The sequence below is a fragment of the Micromys minutus genome (genome assembly GCF_963924665.1).
Source record: "Micromys minutus genome assembly, chromosome: 28".
In the NCBI taxonomy this organism is placed as follows: domain Eukaryota; kingdom Metazoa; phylum Chordata; class Mammalia; order Rodentia; family Muridae; genus Micromys; species Micromys minutus.
Genome location: NC_137963.1, coordinates 30541310 through 30560683, shown reverse-complemented (window position 1 = coordinate 30560683; position 19374 = coordinate 30541310). Strand labels below are relative to the sequence as shown.

At 37.9% G+C, this 19374-nt stretch overlaps 1 protein-coding gene across 1 annotated transcript; it reads left to right on the top strand.

Annotated features, from left to right (window-relative positions):
• Window positions 1-17210: 17210 nt before the first annotated feature.
• LOC308438720 (large ribosomal subunit protein uL23-like) lies at window positions 17211-19137 on the top strand (the record flags this gene model as incomplete). Its single annotated transcript, XM_080940180.1, has 2 exons — window positions 17211-17255; window positions 18748-19137. The coding sequence occupies 2 exons, from the start codon at window positions 17211-17213 to the stop codon at window positions 19135-19137; spliced, it is 435 nt and encodes a 144-aa protein (XP_080796306.1).
• Between the last annotated feature and the right edge of the window lie 237 nt (window positions 19138-19374).

Here is a 19374-nt window from a genome sequence, read left to right as displayed (position 1 = left end):
TGGTTTATAATATTGTTCATCTCATGGGGTTGCAAGCCTTTTCAGTTCCTTCAGTACTTAGGAGGTTTCTAATGACATCTTCTATTTCCTTATGGGATATGAGCCTGTTTGGATAGTTTACCTGCTCTTGATTTAACTTTTGTATGAGGTGTCTGTCTAGAAAACCATCTATTTCATATAGATTTTCCAGTTTTGTTGAGTATAGGCTTTTGTAGTAGGATCTGATTTTTTTTTTTTTTTTTTTTTTTTTTTTTTTTTTTTTTAGTTTTCTCTGTTTATGTGTCTCCCTTTTCATTTCTGATTTTGTTGATTTGAATACTGCCTCTGGGCCCTTTAGTTATTTTGGCTAGGGGTTTATCTATCCTGCTGATTCTCTCAAAGAATCAATTTATGGGTTTTTTTTTTTTTAATTTTTATTTTTTGATTCTTTGTATTGTTTTTCTCACTTCTGTTTGGTTGATTTCAGCCCAAGTTTGACTATTTTCTGCCATCTAGCTGTCTTGGGTGTATTTGCTTCTTTTCTTTTGTTATAGAGCTCTCAGGTATGCTCTTAAGTTGCTAGTGTAAGGTCTCTCCAGTTTCTTTACCAGGACACTTAGTGCTATGCATTTTCCTCTTAGCATTTAACTCTTTTGTTCTGTCCCATAAGTTTAGGTCTTTAATGTCAATATTTTCATTGAGTTCCAGGAAGTCTTTAATTTCTTTCTTTCTTTCTTTCCTGAGCAAGTTATTATTAAGTAGAGAGTTGTTAAGTTTCTACATGTATGTCAACTTTCTGTTGTTTTTGTTGTTATTGAAGACCAACATTAGGCCATTGTGATCTGATAAGATGCATAGCATTATGGCATTTTAATCTTCTTGTATGGTGTAGTGGCTATTCCTGGTTGTCAACTTGACCGTATCTGGAATGAACCACAATCCAGAATTGGGAAGCCCAGCTTTGATCTTGATCTTGAGGCACAGAGGCTAAGAATCTTAGGAAACTAAGGCAAGGAGATCACTGAGCTCAATGTCTTCTGGGACAAGCAAGTCCCAGATCCAGGTGTGGTGGCACACACCTTTAATCTGGGACACACCCTCAGTTGGAGGCCTACATAAGGACATTTGAACAAGGAAGGCTCTCTCTCTTGGCCTGCATGCCTTCTGGGACTTTGCCTGCTTGCCTTGTGGGACTCTGCCTGCTTGCCCTGTGGGACTGAGCATCTGCTAGATCCTTGGACTTCACAGCTGCTGTCAGCCATCGTTAAGGGATTGGAATACAGACTGTAAGTCACCAGTAAATACCTCACTATATAGAGACTATTTATAAGTTCTGTGACTCTAGAAAACCCTGACTAATACACAGGGGTTGACAGTTATTTTGTGACAAATTACATGGTCAATTTTAGAGACTGTACCATAAGTTACTGAGAAGAAGGTGCATCCTTTTGTTTTAGGGGAAAATGTTCTATAGATATCTGTTAAATCCATTTAGTTCATAACTTCTATTAGTTTCATTGCGTCTGTTTTGGTTCTGTTTCAGTGGCCTGTCAATTATCAAGAATGGAGTATTGAAGTCTCCCACTGTTGTTGTCTGGGGTTTAGTGTGTGTTTTGAGCTTAAATAAAGTTTCTTTTATGAATGTGGATGCCCTTGAATTTGGGGCATAGGTGTTCAGAATTGAGACTTTCTCTTGGTGGATTTTCTCTTTGATGAATATGAAGTGTCTTTCCCCATTACACCCGATAACTTTTGGTTGAAAGTCTATTTTATTGAACATTAGGATGGCAACTTGAGCTTGTTTCTTCCAAAATTGCCTAACTCCTCCTCTGAAACTGCACATGATAAATGGGTTGAGGTTCTGGGTTTCGGTTTGATAGGTGTTCTCCACTAGTGAGTCCACTTCTATTTCATCCCAGATTTCTCTTTTTGCCTACCCACCTGTCTTTTCATGATTCTCATGGTTCAAGAGCACAAAGCACACAAGATATGGCAACTTTTCTCTCCATTGCATGCAAATACCTGATAGAATCAACTTAAAAGAAAGATTTATTTTTGCCTCACTGGCTTAAAGTTTGGCCCACTGTTGCATGGCCCCACAACAGTAGTAGAAGCTGTGATGTAGATGAGATGTTAAACTCTTGGTGGATTGAAAGTATAAAAAGAACACAGGAGAATATATAGAAATGAAATAGCTTCTAAGAACATACCTTCAGAAAACATTGTCTCCATGTAGATACCAACTCTTGCTTTCACTTCCTTCTAGTATTCTGTCATGTTAGGAGGTTTTCCTGGGATTAATTTGTTCATCAGGTTAAATCCTTCGTGATCTAGTTGCTTTTGGAAGCACCATAAAATATTCACCTAGAGTAACACTTTATTGATACTATTTTAATCAAGATAGGTAATGAAAATTAAACATAACAGCCATTATAATCTCTTAGGACTACTTTAACAAATTATATGAAATGTAATACCTAAAACCAAAATTATTATTTTATAGTCCTGTATTTTAGAAGCCCAAAGTAACTCCAAGTGACTAAACTGATGTTGTCAACAGGTACTTTCTGGAAGCTCTTTCAGAACAATCTCTTTGCTTCTTCTACATTTTAGAGCTGTAGGTTGTGATCCCTTGTGGGTTACATATGAGACTATCCTTCATATCATATATTTATGTCATGTTTCTTAATAGAAAATTACAGTTAAGAAGTAGCAGTGAAATAATCTTATGGTTAGACTCACAACATGAGGAATTATGTATCAAACAGCCACAGAATTAGGGAGATTGAGAAACCACCTGTCTAGAACCTGCTAATATTCTTTGGTTTATGGCATCCTTTTGTTTCTTCCGATTCTGTCATAATCATTATTATAAGATGAATATTCTTTTGGTCAATTTAGGTATAAATTATGAGCTGAAAAAACATAGCTTCCCCAATAGTAGCTGGTGAGCATTGAGTGGTATGTCTCTCATCTCCTAGAGTCTGCTGCTGTATATTTACTTTTCTAGCAACCAGAACCAACAAGCTACCGACTACTCTTTGCTGCTCTTCATCACTGTTTACTAACCGCACACATGGTGCCAGTGACCTTCAGTATTACAAGCTTTCAGTGCAGCCAACTCAGCTTGGTCTACTGGATATAAATTGCAGGCTCAGTAAATTGTTCCAAAGGAGGATTTATTAGGCATTAGGCTGCAGCTTACCAGTCAGCAGTAAACAGAGGAACCTGGAATGGGTGATAAAAGTTCTGTGTACCAAGGTGGAGACAATGGCTCATGCACAGTTTGTATCATTAGGAGAGGAGGGTCTTTGTAACCCCAGAATAAGGACATCTGTAGCAGCTATAGAATACTGGAGTCATCTGGAAGACCTGGAGTGGGGTCATCAGGAATGAATGGTTTTTAAGGTAACTCAGGTTCCTGTGGAGTAAATATTGTTACAGCCTCTTATATCTCAGCATCCTCAAATCCCTCTCCAACATAGACTCTTCCATCACCCTATTTCACTTAGAAGAACTTTTTTTAAAATTATGTCAGATAATCAAGATTAATCTTGACATCTCAAACCCCTTAAAGTGCTGTCTTCTACAATCTCCTCTCTGCTGTGTTAGGGAACACTCACAGGTGTCTTTGAATATAACTGGCATATTGGAACTTCTTACATTCTTCTAGCAGAAAACAACATTTTCAGGGAGTACTCAATATGCTATATTTGGCTCCCACAGGAGAGGTATAGTATAATCTCTCACACCCATTCTGTTCATACCAGGAAATAAACAGCCACCTCTCAGTGACAGGAGCTGGTACTTCACACAGGTCCCAGTAGGGTAAACAAGTGGATCCCAAATCCATAAATTTGTACATGAGAATAGCAAAAATAAAAATAAAGGCTACCACAGGCTTTGTTTCAAATACCCACATAATTCTCCCCTTATCTCTGTCCTCAAGACTCTACATTGATAACCTGGATCCTTTAATATTGAACCACTTAATTTTTATCTCTTCAGAAAGATGAGAGACCATCGAAAACAAAGGCAATGAGCAAAGACAGGACTTGATTCACATTGTATATTTGTTTGTTTTATTTATTTTGCCACCATAAAAAGCACTTCATAGACAGAATATTACCACAGTGCTTGTTACATTACCATACTCATTGCATAGGTCATCTCTGTGGACAAGGGGTTTACAGAACCTGTGTTGTATGTGTGTGTGTGTGTATGCATGCAAGTGTGTGCATGCACACATGTGCACCCCAGATATCAAGTGTGTGATTAGGAAAACCCATTCATAGCATTCTGGAATATATCCATATCCTCCCATGTTTGGCTTTCCTTCTGACAGAGCCGTTGCATATATCCTTGGACATTTGACAGGGTGAACGTTCAGCCTCGCCCAGAGTAGAATGAAAGATGGTCACAGTTTATTTCTGAGAAGCAATTGGCTATCTTAACCATGTCACTGTTGAATGGCCATAGTTACTTTTTCTATAATGAAAGGTCTAATTGGTTTGGGTTCCAGCTTTTATTTTCAAGCTGGCCTGGGCATTAGTGTCTGTCCCCATTAGCCTTTGCTGGAAGTTATTTGTATGACACTTTCTGTGCCAACTGCATTACAGAAATGTTGACGGCCAGTATTTTGTCCTGTGATAATTGGTTGCTTTCAATGTTAGATGTGCCAAGCTGTTAATTAGCTTGAGGTAAGGATGGAACAAGCGAATTTTATCATTATTCCAATCTGCCAGCATTATCTTCTTTTAAAGTGTTTTTGAGAAGTGCTTGTTTTCACAAAATAATCATCCCGGATTGCTGAGTTATGAACAGCTGCCTATTATGAGTGTTGCCTTACTTCATTACTCAAAGCATGAAGCAGAGCATTACTGGTGCACAGAGAATTTACCGGAAAACTTCTTTGTCATGTTCTGACAGCAGCTCCACCTCAATGACTGTTCTGAGACTGACACAATTTTACTATTCATCAGACTTTAATGTCTGATGGTTTCTTGATTAGCAAAGAAAAGGGTACATGCATCAGAACTCAAGAGAAAAGAAAAAGAGGTGGTTGCATCTTCTCTGCAGGTATATTTATTTTTCCATTTCCATGTGTCCATTTTAAAGGTGTACAGTGTTAAGTAAAACATTGATTATGATGGCCCCAAGCCCATGGGGTTTGGATTTCTAATGCATGTTCCTGCTGGTATCAGTTCTTTTACTGACAGATTTTCAGATTTCACAATGAGTCCACTGAGTTGGCACATCAGCAAATAATCAATGTTAATTCTTAACATCATTAAGATTTAAGATGCAGTGGCTACATCCGTGCAGTCCTTGTGCTCCTTTGAAATCTAGAAGGAACTAGAGTCATGTGTGTGGTAACTCCTACTCCAGAAGAGATCATCTATACAGTATAGTGCTCCAACTAGGTAAACAGCAAGCTAACAATCCTCACTAACAAGAGTGGTAAAATTGCTAATGAAATGGCAATGATCAGATGATGCTTGACGTGACAAAATAATGTAATGCCATATTCTCAAATGCCATGATTATCAGATATCACAGCAAAGATGTGTATAATTAAAGAATTTACCCAAAGAGGTTGTTGGGTATCTTCAACCCATTCATTTTTATACCCTTAACAGAATGAAATGATTTCTCTGGCTACCAGTTTCCAAAGTAATAAAACTGAAAGAATGGGGAGTTAAGTACACATGTATTCATGAAGGCTTAGTGTAAAGACAGAGATGCTCTGAAAAGGAACTGTGCTCAGAAATGATAGACTTGAATTTACTGAAAATAATCACATTAGACTATGTTTTAGTCACACCAAGGTATTTCATAGTTTTTGTGACTATTGTGAAGGGTATCTTTTTCCTAATTTCTTTCTTCACATGTTTGTCCTTTGAATATAGGAAGGCTGCTGATTTTTTTGAGTTGATTTTCTATCCAGCCACTTTGCTGAACTTGTTTATCAGCTGTAGGAGTTCTCTGGTGGAATTTTTGGGGTCACTCAAGTACACTATCACGTCATCTGCAAAGAGTGATGTTTTTTACCTCTTCCTTTCCAATTTGTATCCCCTTGATCTCCTTTTGCTGTCTAATTGCTCCAGCCAGGACTTCCAGTACGATGTTGAATAGATAGGGGCAGAGTGGGCAGCCTTGTCGAGTCCCTGATTTTAGTGGGCATTGCTTCAAGTTTCCCACTGTTAATTTTGATGTTGGCTGTTGGTTTGCTGTATATTGCTATTATAACGTTTAGGTATGGACCTTGGATTCCTGTTCTTTCCAGGACTTTTAACATGAAGGGGTTTTGAATTTTGTCAAATGCTTTCTCAGAATCTAGTGAGATGACCATGTGATTTTGTTCTTTGAGTTTGTTTATATGGTGGATTACATTGATGGATTTCCTTATATTAAACCATCCCTTCATCCCAGGGATGAAGCCTACTTGGTCATGGTGAATGATCTTTTTGATGTGTTCCTGGATTTGGTTTGCAAGGATTTTGTTGAGTATGTTTGCATCATTTTCATAAGTGAGATTGGTCTGAAGGTCTCTTTCCTTGTAGGGTCTTTGTGTGTTTAGGAATGAGGGAAATTGTAGCCACAAAAATGAGTTAGGTAGTATTACATCTGATTCTATCTTGTATAATAGTTTGGAGAGTATTGGTGTTATGTCCTCAATAAATGTCTGATAAAATTCTGCACTGAACCCGTCTGGACCTGGGCTTTTTTTGGTTGGGAGGCTTTTAATGACTTCTTCTATTTCTTTAGGTGTTATTGGATTATTTAGATGGTTTACCTGGTCATGGTTTAACTTTAGGATCTTGCATCTGTCTAGGAATTCATCCATTTCCTCCAGATTTTCCAACTTTGTGGAGTATAGTCTTTTGTAGAAGGATCTGATGATTTCTTGAATTTCCTGTTTCACTTGTTATGTCTCCACTTTCCTTTCTGATTTTGTTAATTTGTATACTCTCTCTTTGCCCTCTAGTTAGTCTGGCTAGGAGTTTATCAATCTTGTTGATTTTCTCAAAGAACCAACTCTTGGTTTTGTTGATTCTTTCGATGGTTCTTTTTGTTTCTATTTGGTCTACTTCTGCCCTAATTTTGATTATTTCTTGCTGTCTACTTCTCTTGGGCGTATCTGCTTCCTTTTGTTCTAGAGCTTTTAGCTGTGCTGTCAAGTTGCTTATGTATGCTCTCTCCAGTTTCTTTTTTGAAGCTCTTAGGGCTATGAGTTTTCCTCTCAGTACTGCTTTGGTTGCATCCCATAGGTTTGGGTATGTTGTGTTTTCGTTTTCATTGAATTCAAGAAAATCCTTAATTTCATTCTTTATTTCTTCTTTGATCCTGCTATCATTTAACAGAGTGTTGTTTAGTTTCCATATGTATGTGGGCTTTTTGTTGTCTTTGTTGTTGTTAAAGAATAGGGGTAGACCATGGTGATCTGAAAGGATGCATGGGAGTATTTCAATCTTCTTATATAGACTGAGGCTCATTCTGTGTCCAATTATGTGGTCAATTTTTGAGAAGGTGCCATGGGGTGCTGAGAATAAGGTGTATTCTTTTACTTTAGGATGATATGCTCTGTAGATATCTATTAATTCTAGTTGGTTCATAGTCTCTGCTAGTTTTACATTGTTCTTGTTCAGTTTCTGTTTCCATGATTTGTTCATAGGAGAGAGTGGGGTATTAAAGTCTCCCACTATTATTGTGTGGGGTGAATTGAATTTTTTGAGCTTTAGTAGGGTTTCTTTTATGTATGTGGGTACTTTTGTATTTGGAGCATATATGTTAAGGATTGAGAGTTCCTCCTGACAGATTTCCCCTGTAATGAGTAAAAAGTGTCCTTCCTTATCTTTTTTGATAACTTTTGTTTGGAAATTTACTTTATTCGATATTAGAATAGCCCCTCCAGCTTTCTTCTTGGGGCTGTTTGCTTGGAAGTTTTTTCCCACCCTTTTACTCTGAGATAGTGTCTGTCTTTGTCTCTGAGATGAGTTTCCTGTATGCAGCAAAATGCTGGATTTTGTTTATGTATCCAGTCTTATAGCCTATGTCTCTATATTGGGAGTTGAGTCCATTTATGTTAATAGATATCAAGGAATAGTGGTTTCTGTTTTCTGCTATTATTGCTTTTGTAGGTAGTGTTGTGTCTGTGTCTTTTTCTTCTTTTGGTTAACTTGCTTAGGAGTTTTCTTGTTTTTACTAGGATGTAGTTTCCCTCATTTTATTGGGTTTTCCACCTGTACTTTGTTGTAGTGCTTGGTTTGTTGTCAGATATTGTGTAAATTTAGATTTGTCTTGAAATATCTTCATCTCTCCATCTATGGTGATGATAGTTTTGCTGGGTATAGCAGATTGGGCTGGCACTTGTGTTCTCTTAGTGTCTGCATGATGTCTGTCCAGGCTCTTCTAGCTTTCATAGTCTCTGTTGAGAAATTGGGTGTGATTCTGGTTGGTCTGCCTTTATATGTTACCTGACCTTTTCCCTTACTGCTTTTAGTATTCTTTCTCTGCTTTGGGCACTTGGCGTTTTGACTATTTTGTGTCTGGAGAAATTTCTTTTCTGGCCCAACCTATTTGGAGTTCTGAAGGCTTCTTTTATGCTCGTGGTCATCACATTCTTAAGTGTAGGGAAGTTTTCTTCTATGATTTTGTTGAAGATATTTACTGTGCCTCTTAGTTGATATTCTTCTCACTCTTCTATTCCTATTGTGCTTAGGTTGGTCTTTTCATTCTGTCCTGGATCTTTTGTACATTTGGGTTAGTAGCTTTTTGCTTTTTGCATCTTCTCCGGCTGTTTTGTCTATGTTTACAATGTTGTCTTCTGCCCCCGAGATTCTCTCTTCCATATCTTGTAATCTATTGGAAATGCTTGCTTCTGTGACTCCTGATTTCATTTTTAGGTGTTCTCCCTCTAGGGTTATCTCTTTTAGTGTTTTCTTTATTGTGTCAATTTCCATTTTAAATTCCTTCTTCCATTCCTTCATCTCTTTGGTTCTGTTTTTTTCTGTTTCTTTGAGTTCTTTGAGTGTTTTTCGTTTCCTTTTTAAAAGCTTCTGAATCTTTTTGCTTTTCCTCCCGTTCTTGTTTAAGGATCTCTATCAGCATCTGGAGGTATGATTTTAGGTCTGCGTCTTCTTTTCCTGGAGTGTTTGGCATTCCAGTGTTTGCTGTTATGGGAGAGCTGGGTACTGGTGTTGCCAGGTTGTCTTGGTTTCCTTGGGATATTCTCTTTCGCTTTCCTCTTGCCATCTTGTCAGTGATATGTTCTTGCCTTTCCCTTGTATCTGGTCTGTGTCCCTGGATCTCCACTGGTCCAGGTGGTGGATGATCCGAGCCCTGTTCTGCGCCCCACAGCTACTGGGTGGGAACAGAGTTTCCAGTGCTGGGTTCCTGGTCCCTGGATCAGTCAGGGTAGTGGCATGCTTTTGGTGCTCTTTTGGCAGACATCTGTCTTTTCCCTGGCTGCCCAGATCCCCTACTCACCAGTCTTTAAACCTTTGGGACCTGCTCGTCCTGGTGTCAGATGGGCCGAGCCGTGTTCCTGTTCTGCGCCCCAAAGCCGCTGGGTGGGAACAGAGGTCCCAATGCTGGGTTCCTTGTCCCTGGATCAGGCAGGGTAGGTGTGTGCTTTCAGTGTGCACTCGGCAGAGATCTCTCTGCTCCCTGGCTGCCCAGATTTCCTTCTTTAAACCTTTGGAAACTCTTTGCTCTCTTCTAAGAGGTTGCCGGAGACTCTGGTGTAGTTGTTCTGTTGTAGATTTTTTAGTTGAGGCTAGGAACCTTATCGCCATTTGATCCTGCATTTTGGCCAGTTGTGGTTTCCTGTGAGGCTCTCTTACCTCTGGAAAATGATGCAACCCTCATGAGAGGGGAGAGCTACAGGTCTCTGAGAGGTTAAACGTAAGTATTTAGACTACAGTTAGCAGTTAAACTGATTTTTGAAGGCTATAGAAGCAGGTTGGACTTCTCAGTGGTCATAAGAATGAAATATAAGGTACTAGGACTATCAATAACAGCAACATTTCCAGAAAAGATTTTATTTTCTTTTTAAAATTTATTTATTTTGTTTATTTAAATTACAAATGTTGTCCCCACTTCTCACCCCTTATAGATTGACCTTTGGGGGCTCCCAGAGACTACGTCATCAACCAAAAAGTATACAGAAAATATTTTCAAAGGAGCTGTGAAATACCTAGTGATAAGAGTAAAATAAAGTCAAATCAAGTAACTGTGAATATGAGAGATATAGCAACCCAAGGAGATCAGTCTTTTACAGGAAAAAGGCATTTGAAATGGTCCAAAATAAATTGTGTCATGGTCTAGCTTTCTATATGAGATTGATAAGAGTATCCCCAGAGGAGAATAATCTTTTGGAAGGTTGCAATCATGTAGATTAATAATCGTAGATGCTGGTCATAGTCTCTAGAACAGGGTTTTGAAATATTTCCTCCAAAGGTAGTGAATAGAAAATATTTTCAAACTCGAAAGTCATATATTTTGGTAGCAGCTCTGGTCTCATAACAAGAATGCAGCAAAATACAAGCAAAAAATGGGTGTGGGTTCATTCCCAATAATCTTTGTTTGCCAAAATCATTCACTGCCTTTGGACTGTATTGTGTGTGGAAGAACTATTAAGAAAAGAAAAAAAAAACTTTTGGAGGAATATGCAGAAGCAGCAAAATAAATGTATGCTAATTATATTCAAGTTGTATTCAGGAAAGGGAGGTTTAACTATTCAAATTGATGGAGCTATGGGACTGTGATTTCAGTGACATTGAAATATTTGCTTTCCATTTGACTCTTTGACCATGAAAAATATTGGTAGTGCCACTTCCATTTTTAGCATTGCTTGAGAAATTTATGACTTAGGCAGAAAATAAATTCTTTAGGAAAAGTGGAGCAAACTCCTCTTTGAATAGAGAAAGCACTGGCCCAGGGAATATGTCTGTGAGAGATGAGACCAGCCTCGGTTATCTGGGTGAAAGGGCACGTACAGATACAGACCCTGCTTCTCAGGTTTCTACATTTTTAGGTCAATGTGGCTTCTGTTGTATCTACTTGCATGCTGATATGGCTCTTCATAAGCAGCCAGGTGATTCCAGGGAGTCTGGTAATATGCAAGTCATGGCGAACTCCATGGGATGGTCATATGAGAAGAGAGTTCACTGGCTTTCATATTTCATAGGACTTGCTTTCTTCTCTTCCATCCATTTTCTTAACAATGCATCTCCTGGCACTGTTTATGATGCTGCAGGGGTAGAGCCTGATTGAAATGGGGATGCATGCTTGGCTTGAAGTGACTGTTAGTACACTCTGAGCAATTGTGATAGATAGGTTTTGTGTTTCTCCCGGTGCCTCTCCATGTAAATTGATGACTGTTGCCCAGGGGACTGAGCTGGGCCTGAAAACACAAAGAGAGATTAGTTTAAGTGTGACAAGGCCATCATCTATAACGAGTGGCATATATCACTGTCACATAAGAGAGCTGTGGTGCCAGGAAGACCCCTACTGCATATAGAAGGTCTCTGACTCCAAGGCTGATCTTAGCGCAACTACACTTGTTCCCTCCAAGAAGCACTCTTTATTCAAATATGACAAAATAATTATTACTACCATTTGGCTTTGAATGGCTCAATTATGACCACAGTCACTTGTGTTAGTAATTACTAAAATTATGGTTTGGGCCTAAGGCTAGCTCTATCTTTCTGCTCTTCCCCATGGAAGCAAGGAAAGATATTTCATGGGAAAAACATGATTTCCAGAGCCCAGTTGTAACAATTCATTTTAAATGACCTCAGTCAATTAGAAAATAAAATGAAACAGTCTGGCTGAGAACAAGGTTGGACCTTTTTAAAAAATTGCTCATTAAGTAGTCTGGCACCCTGTGACGGTGATCCTTGAATAATTCTAGTCTCTGCAAGAATGCAGAAAAGCCTGTGCTTTCCTTTTATAGTCTTGTTAGTAGGTAACTCTGCTAAACTTCTCATTAGTTGGTTGTTATCCGATCCATGATACTAGAGCAGATATCTGGATTCTTCACATAACCTTCTGGAAACAAGAACACACTGGGAGTTGTATAGATCTTAGAGATTTTTCAAAAGGTAGAATTTAGTAGGTTTAGGAACGTTTTTGTGTTTTATTTCTAAAAGTCCTCAGTAAACAGGTGATACTTACTCATGTAAAGAACAAAGATACCAGAGAGGCTATCTCCATCAGCAATGGTACAGGATGCAGAGACTCACAGCTAGACATTATGGAGAATTGAAATTGGAATTCTTTATCAAACCCCTCCCACTCAGAACTCAGGGAATTCAGTGGAATAGGAGGCATAAAGATAGTAAGAGCCAGAGGAGATAGAGGATACCAGAAAAACAAGGGACTCTGAATCAACTAATCAAGGCACACATGAGGTCACAGAGACTAAAGCAGCAAGCACAGGCCCACATGGGCTTATACCAGGTCCTCTGCATACAATATGGATATTAGCTTACCATGTATATGGAACTCCTGACTATGGGGGGGCTTTGACTTGTATGCCTGCTCTTGGGACTCTTTTTCTTCTTTTAGGTAGCTGCATCCAACTTTGATCCACATTTTATTTTGTTTCATTTTATTTTATTTTGTTTTGTTTGGTTGTTATCTCTTAGAAGCCTCTTCTTTTCTAAGGAGAGTTAGAAACAGAGTGGATCCAGAGGAAAGAGGAAGCTTGGAGGAAATGGGAGTAGAGTAGAGGGGAAGCTGTAATGAGGATATATAGTAGAAAACAAGAATGTATTTTCAATAAAATAAAAAGAAAAGAACACAGATGACTTAAATTCTGGTTGTCTGTTTTCTCCTAAGTAGCTTTGGTTAATTAAGTCAGTTAATACTTCTGACTTCTTAATCTCTAAATGGGAATTCATGGTGTTTGTCACAGCAACAAATAAGCAAACTAGGATACATAGAAAGTATCAATTATTAAACTATAGCAATAATTATTTTAAATGTGAAGCTTCTAACTGGACTTATTGAAACAGAGTAGATAGAAAAATAAAACCCATCTATATGATATGTACATGAAACCCAGTCTAAACATGAAGATTATATTCAGAGTAAAAGGATAGTGAATTGCTGGAAGTCAACCATGGTAGTTCTTCTTTCTTCTTCTTCTTCTTCTTCTTCTTCTTCTTCTTCTTCTTCTTCTTCTTCTTCTTCTTCTTCTTTTTTTTTTTTAGCATTTATACCCTTTTTTATTTATTTTAAAAAACAAAGATAAATGTACAGATTTTTAAGCATTTTTGCATAAAAGTATATGAATACATTTTTATAAGGTTGTAATTAAGTATTTATGGGTACATATACATACACATATGTATATATATATATATATATATATATATATATAATATAGGAAAAGAGGTTATTAATTTGAGGAGATAGGAGAGAAACTGGGAGGGGCTGTAGGAAGGAAAGGGAGATGTGATTCAGTTCTATTTTAATTAAAATATTTTTTTTCTTTTTTCATGAACTTCACACAGTCTGTGGGTTGTTTCTGGGTGTTTAGAGCTTTCTGGGGTTAGTATCCCATTATCAGTGACTGCATATTATGTCTGTTCTTTTGTGACTGGCTTATCTCACTCAGGATTCTGTCTTGAGAGAAGCCAATGTAGGTGGGGTGGGGGGAAAGCATTCTTGTTCTCTTATATCTGTATGAAATCTGCTCAGGATCTTCTAGCTTTCATAGACTCTGTTGAGAAGTTTGGTGTCATTCTGATAGTTCTGCCTTTATATATTACTTGACCTTTTTTTCCTTACTTCATTTAATATTCTTTCTTTATTTTGCGCATTTGGTGTTTTGACTATTATGTGAAGGGAGGAATTTCTTTTCTGGTCCAATGTATTTGGAGTTCTGTAAGCCTTTGTTTTTATGGGCATATCTTTCTTTGGGTTAGGGACATTTTTCTATAATTTTGTTAAAGATATTTAATGGTCCTTTAAGTTGGGAATCTTTGCTCTCTTCTATACCTATTATTCTTAGGTTTGATCTAATTATGTCCTGGATTTCCTAGATGTTTTGGCTTAGGAGCTTTTTGTGTTTTGCATTTTTATTCACTGTTGCATCAATGTTTTTTATTGCTTCACCTGTTTAGTTGTGTTTTCCTATAATTCTCTAAGGGATTTTTGTTTTTTGGTTTTTTTGTTTGTTTGTTTATCTTTAAGGACTTCTACCTGTTTGCCTATGTTATCCTGTATTTCTTGAAGGGAGTTATTTATAACCTTCTAAAGTCCTCTAAGATCATCATAAGTTGTGATTTTAAATCAGAGTCATGCTTTTCCAGTGTGTTGGGGTATCCAGGTCTTGCTCTGGTGTGGAAACTGGGCTCTAATGATGCCACATGGCCTTGGTTTCTGTTGCTTAGGTTCTCTTACACTAACCTCTTGCCATCTGCTTATCTCTGGTGTTAGAAGGTCTTGCTGTCTCTGACAGTGGCTTGACCCTCTTGTAAGCCTGTGTGTCAGCACTCCTGGATTACCAGCTCTCTCCTAGGGGGATCTGAGTGCAGAGACCTGTACCAGAGGGTCAACTTCAGGGAGCAGACATAAACTAGAAGGATTATGTCCCAGTCTGCTCCTCAATTTCTGTGTCCTGAGGGTCCAGGTAGATCCCTCTGAGCAGAAATGGTTGTCTTACTTCTGCTCTCTGGTGTGTCAGCACTACTGGGAGACCAGCACTTTCCCTGAAGGATTTGGGTACAGAGAGCTGTGGCACAGGGTTGGCTCATGGTGCAGACAGAAACAAGAAGGATCCTTTTCCAAGCTACTCTTTGGTTCCTGTGTTCTGAGGACTCTAGGCAGGTTCCTCTAGGGACAGGAATGTGAGTAGAATGGTGGTCTCACCTGTGTTGTTAGGTGTGTCAGCACTTCTGGGAGACTAGTCTCTCCCTGTGGGACCTGGTTACAGAATCATATTATATTCTTGATTCTAACTTTATTACACTTTTTCTAGCAACTAAGACCATCTCTAAAAACTTTCTACCTAAAATTATTTGAATCAAATCAGGAATTCTATAGGATCATTACCTTTTTGTTTTTATAGCATTACTACAAGATAGTACATTTGCTTAGGTCTGTGGGAATCTCTTCAAAAGAATGGGACAACACCTAGTGACTGTTATGTATTTAATAATAACAGAAAGATCTTATTACTAGCAGGGATTTTTCCTTAGATATAAACCCCTCATCCTTGCCTACAGAAGAAATCCATCATAGATTGACAGTCTATGGCAGAACTATCTCAGGAAGATCACCTGCCAGTTTTTAGCCTCTCCTAGATGGCTCTTGGCAATGAACGTTATTCCATGCTAACACTAATTAAAAGAAAACTAAAATTGCAATGAAAGCTTATTAAAAAAAGCAAACATCAACTAAAGAAAAATTATCAGAGAAAAAGAGATACATTGTATATGATAAAGAGCTCTCATTGTATATGGAAATACACACCTAGCAATGGGACATCCAGATGCATGCAACATAATGTACTAGAGTGGCAAGGAGAAAAGGGTAAATACAGGATTATAGTTGGATACACCCATACCACCCTCCTACCAGTAATTCATAGACCAAGCAAGCACAGAATCAGTACGGATATGGGTGACTTGATATGCTGTCAATTAGCTTGATCTATTTGAGAGTTATAGGACAGTCCACCTACCAACACCAGTTGACACATCCTTACCAAGTTCTCATAGAATATTTATTAAGACAGACAACATCTTGACCCATAAAATACACCTTAGCAAACTTAAAGGGCAGAAATCTTAGAGATCACGCATTCATATCACAATGCAGTAAAATTAGAAATAAGTGACAGAAAGATGCCTTGAAAATCCCCACATATGTGGAAGACACAGAACAGAGGTGTGGAGCTCGGCATTCACTCCAGAGTTCTTACATACAGGACTTAAAGGCTGACTAGTTGTGATTTCTCAGTTAACACAGTAATATATTAAGCATGGTATCTTTAAGCAAACAGGGGCAAAATAAAACTGTACGTTGTTGCATTGATGAATGTTATTAGACGCTTGAAAAAACTAACCTACATTTATTCAGTAGAAACTGCTATTTGTAAAACAGTTCCATCTTTAATTTTAATTATTTTTTCTCCTCAGCCCCTCTCTCTGTGTGTTTCAAGGCATGCATGTGGATACACAAGTACCAAGGCATGAGTTAAAGGCCAGAAGACAAATTCTATGGAGTTGGTTGTCACCTCTCATCTGGTTGAGGCAGAAACTTCATTTCTGTTGCTGCACAGAGCACTTCAGGAGAGCTGGTCTGAAAGCACTGGAGCGACTCTCTGGTCTCCAACTCCATCACTCTGTAGGAGTACTGAGATTACAGATGCACTCCACTATATCACTTCCCCATTTTTTAATGTGATTTTTGGAAATCAAACTCAGGTGACCAGTCTTATGTGACAAGTGCTTTTACCTGCTGATCCATCTCACTCATGCTCAAAAAAAAAAAACAAAAAAAAACAAAAAAAAAAAAAAACAAAATTTGTTGAACAGTTACACATAGGGCATCCTTTTATGCCAGGTATTTGTAGAAGTGGAAATCCAATGGTGTATACACCAAAGATACAGTCCTGTCTTCATGAACCTTCTTTTCAAAAAGGGCAGAGAAAAAACTGACATATGTAAGCATAACACACAGTGGTGATTAATACTACAAATAAAACAAAGCAAAACAAAAACAACAAAAACCCCAACCACAACAACAATAACAAAAACTGCTCATGGCCCAGCATAGAAGTTAAGTGATTAAAAGTCAATGAAGTCACAAGTTTCTTATCTAAAATGTTTTTCAAATGTGTTTAGATTTGTTTTCTGGCATCAAACTCCTGAACTTTCAACTGATTTATATTTGGATCTTCTCATTAATGTGTTTGTCTTGGTTTTGGATTTTCCTTTTTGTTGTTTGTTTCTTTGTTCTGGTAGAAGAACTGCTCCAGGTACAGTGAGGAATGTATCTCCAAACATAATAAGCTAACACTACAGACAGGATTCTTAACTGGGCAGGATGGACAATATCAATACTTGGAGACCTTTTTTCTTAGAGTAGGACCATGTGCATCTTCTATGTAGAGACTAAATACAATATGTAGCATCCTATAGCATATAACAAAAATTATGTATCCCAATGAGTATAGAAACTCGGCTCTAAGGTCATAAACAAAACCAGAAGACATGGACTTCCAAGTCCTGTACTCAGAACTCAGGTCCGAAAACAGGGTAAAATTTCTAGTTCTTAGTGGTCAGATAAACTGTTTGGAACAATCTTTCTATTCTTTCCTTAAACTGATGAATTCTCACTTTAAATGGCAAGACATCTCCCTCCCAGCATCCTCTTCCCTCCAAGCTGATTTTGAATTCTGAAACCTTAAGAATTTAGGGAAGAAAAAGAAAAGAAAAGAAAAAGGAAAGGAAAGACAAAGATAAGAAGGGTAAGTGGGGTGATCATGTCTCTTCCTTTTTTATGTTCATTGATATGTGTGTGTGTGTGTGTGTGTGTGTGTGTGTGTGTGTGTGACTTTTGAAATAAGTTAAATTTTACCATCTAATATCTCATCTGAGCCATTCTATAATCATGTCAGAAAGCTCAGAAAGTAAACTACCAACCAACATTAGAATTACACAAGTCTCCCATTTACTTCCCTCTAAGTAGGACTGATAATATGTATTGTTCTAGAGTTGCAAACTTTTAAAGCTTCTGCTCATCTGAACTTACATAATCTTATAATATACATTTTTTAAAAGCAGGCATAGGGAGACTGTTAAGTGAGTAAAAGTGCTTGTTTTGCCAGCCCGGTCCTTGAGTTCCTGAGTTCCATCTCAAAAACCCATACAAGAATTCTGGATATGGTTGTATGAAATTGTAATTTCAGCACTATATGGTAAAATTAGAGAAGACTCAAGAATCACAAAGCTTATGGGCCAATGAGCCCAGTATATATTCATGGCAGATATAGCAAAAGAGGTCATGGCTCAGCAAGGTGGAAGGAGAAAAATAATCCTTTCAGAAATTTCTCTGATCTCTGCACACAGGCTCATACACTTACACACATAGAGAGAGACACAGACACACTCCACAAACATACATACATGCTTAAGAGGTGATGGTATAGTGTATTGTGTGAAACCCTCTCTAAGTAACACTTAAAACAACTGTTTTATTAAATAGCTATTAGATTCAAAACCCTTCTCTAATTTTCTCCCAAATGCCCTACAATCTTAGATATTTCATCCCAGTTCTGAATAACTGAGTGTCTTGAACAACCAAGCTAAACTACTTCAGTACAATAGGGTAGCAACAAGAACAAAGAATTACCTTCCAATGATGTGGCCTCCTAACTACTATTTAGATGTGAATAAGTAAAACTATCTGAAAAAAATGTTTAAAAACAGTTTCAAACTGGTGGTTCACAGCCAACATATGAGTAACTCCACCTTCTGTACATATTAAACTGTTTATTCATATGTAACATTTAAAGGGAAAGTGACAAGTTTGGGAATAACTATCTTAAATATAAACATTTGCCTAGTATTTAGGGGAGGAGCATTCATTCACTGGGAAAGACTGCATTCCATTTGGTGTTTACTATCTTCTGAGTCAGGTTTCTTGTTAGAGTATTGTCTTTGATCTACTAGAAGATGAAAGAGTCTTGGACCACCAAAAAGTGGGTGATGTTTGGATCTTCTTTTTGTGGCTGTGGACACCTTTCAGCACTGCCTTCTTAGCTTTCAAGGCCTTTGCTTTGGCTTCAGCTTTGGGAGGAGCAAGAGCTTCCTTCTTCGCTTCCGGTTTGGCTCTGGAGGCAGCCAAAGTATCCTCAAAAAATGTGCACAGAGGAAAAACAAGCTGGACCACTATCATCAATTTCCTGCTGATCACCAAGTCAGCTATGAAAAAATAGAAGACAACAACACACCTGTATACATTGTGGATGTCAAGGCCAACAAGCACCAGATCAAACAGGCTGTGAAGAAACTCTATGACATTGATGTGGCCAAAGTCAATACTCTCATAATGCCTGATGGAGAAAAGAAGGTGTATGTTTGCTTGGCTCCTGATTATGATGCTCTAGATGTTGCCGACAAGATTGGGATCATCTAAACGGAGTACATATGGCTAATTATATATATCATTCAAAAGGAAAGTGACAAGTTTGTGATTAACTACATATATATTAATTATATATATATACCTTTGTTTTAACCATTAAGAAAAAAATGAAAGAGTTTGAATCACTTCTAAATCATGGTTCTTAATCCTGTCTTGTTCACCATTGCATCTTAACATCACTTGCTGATTCGAAATGCAAGATGCCAATCTACATGGCACTTTCCTTTC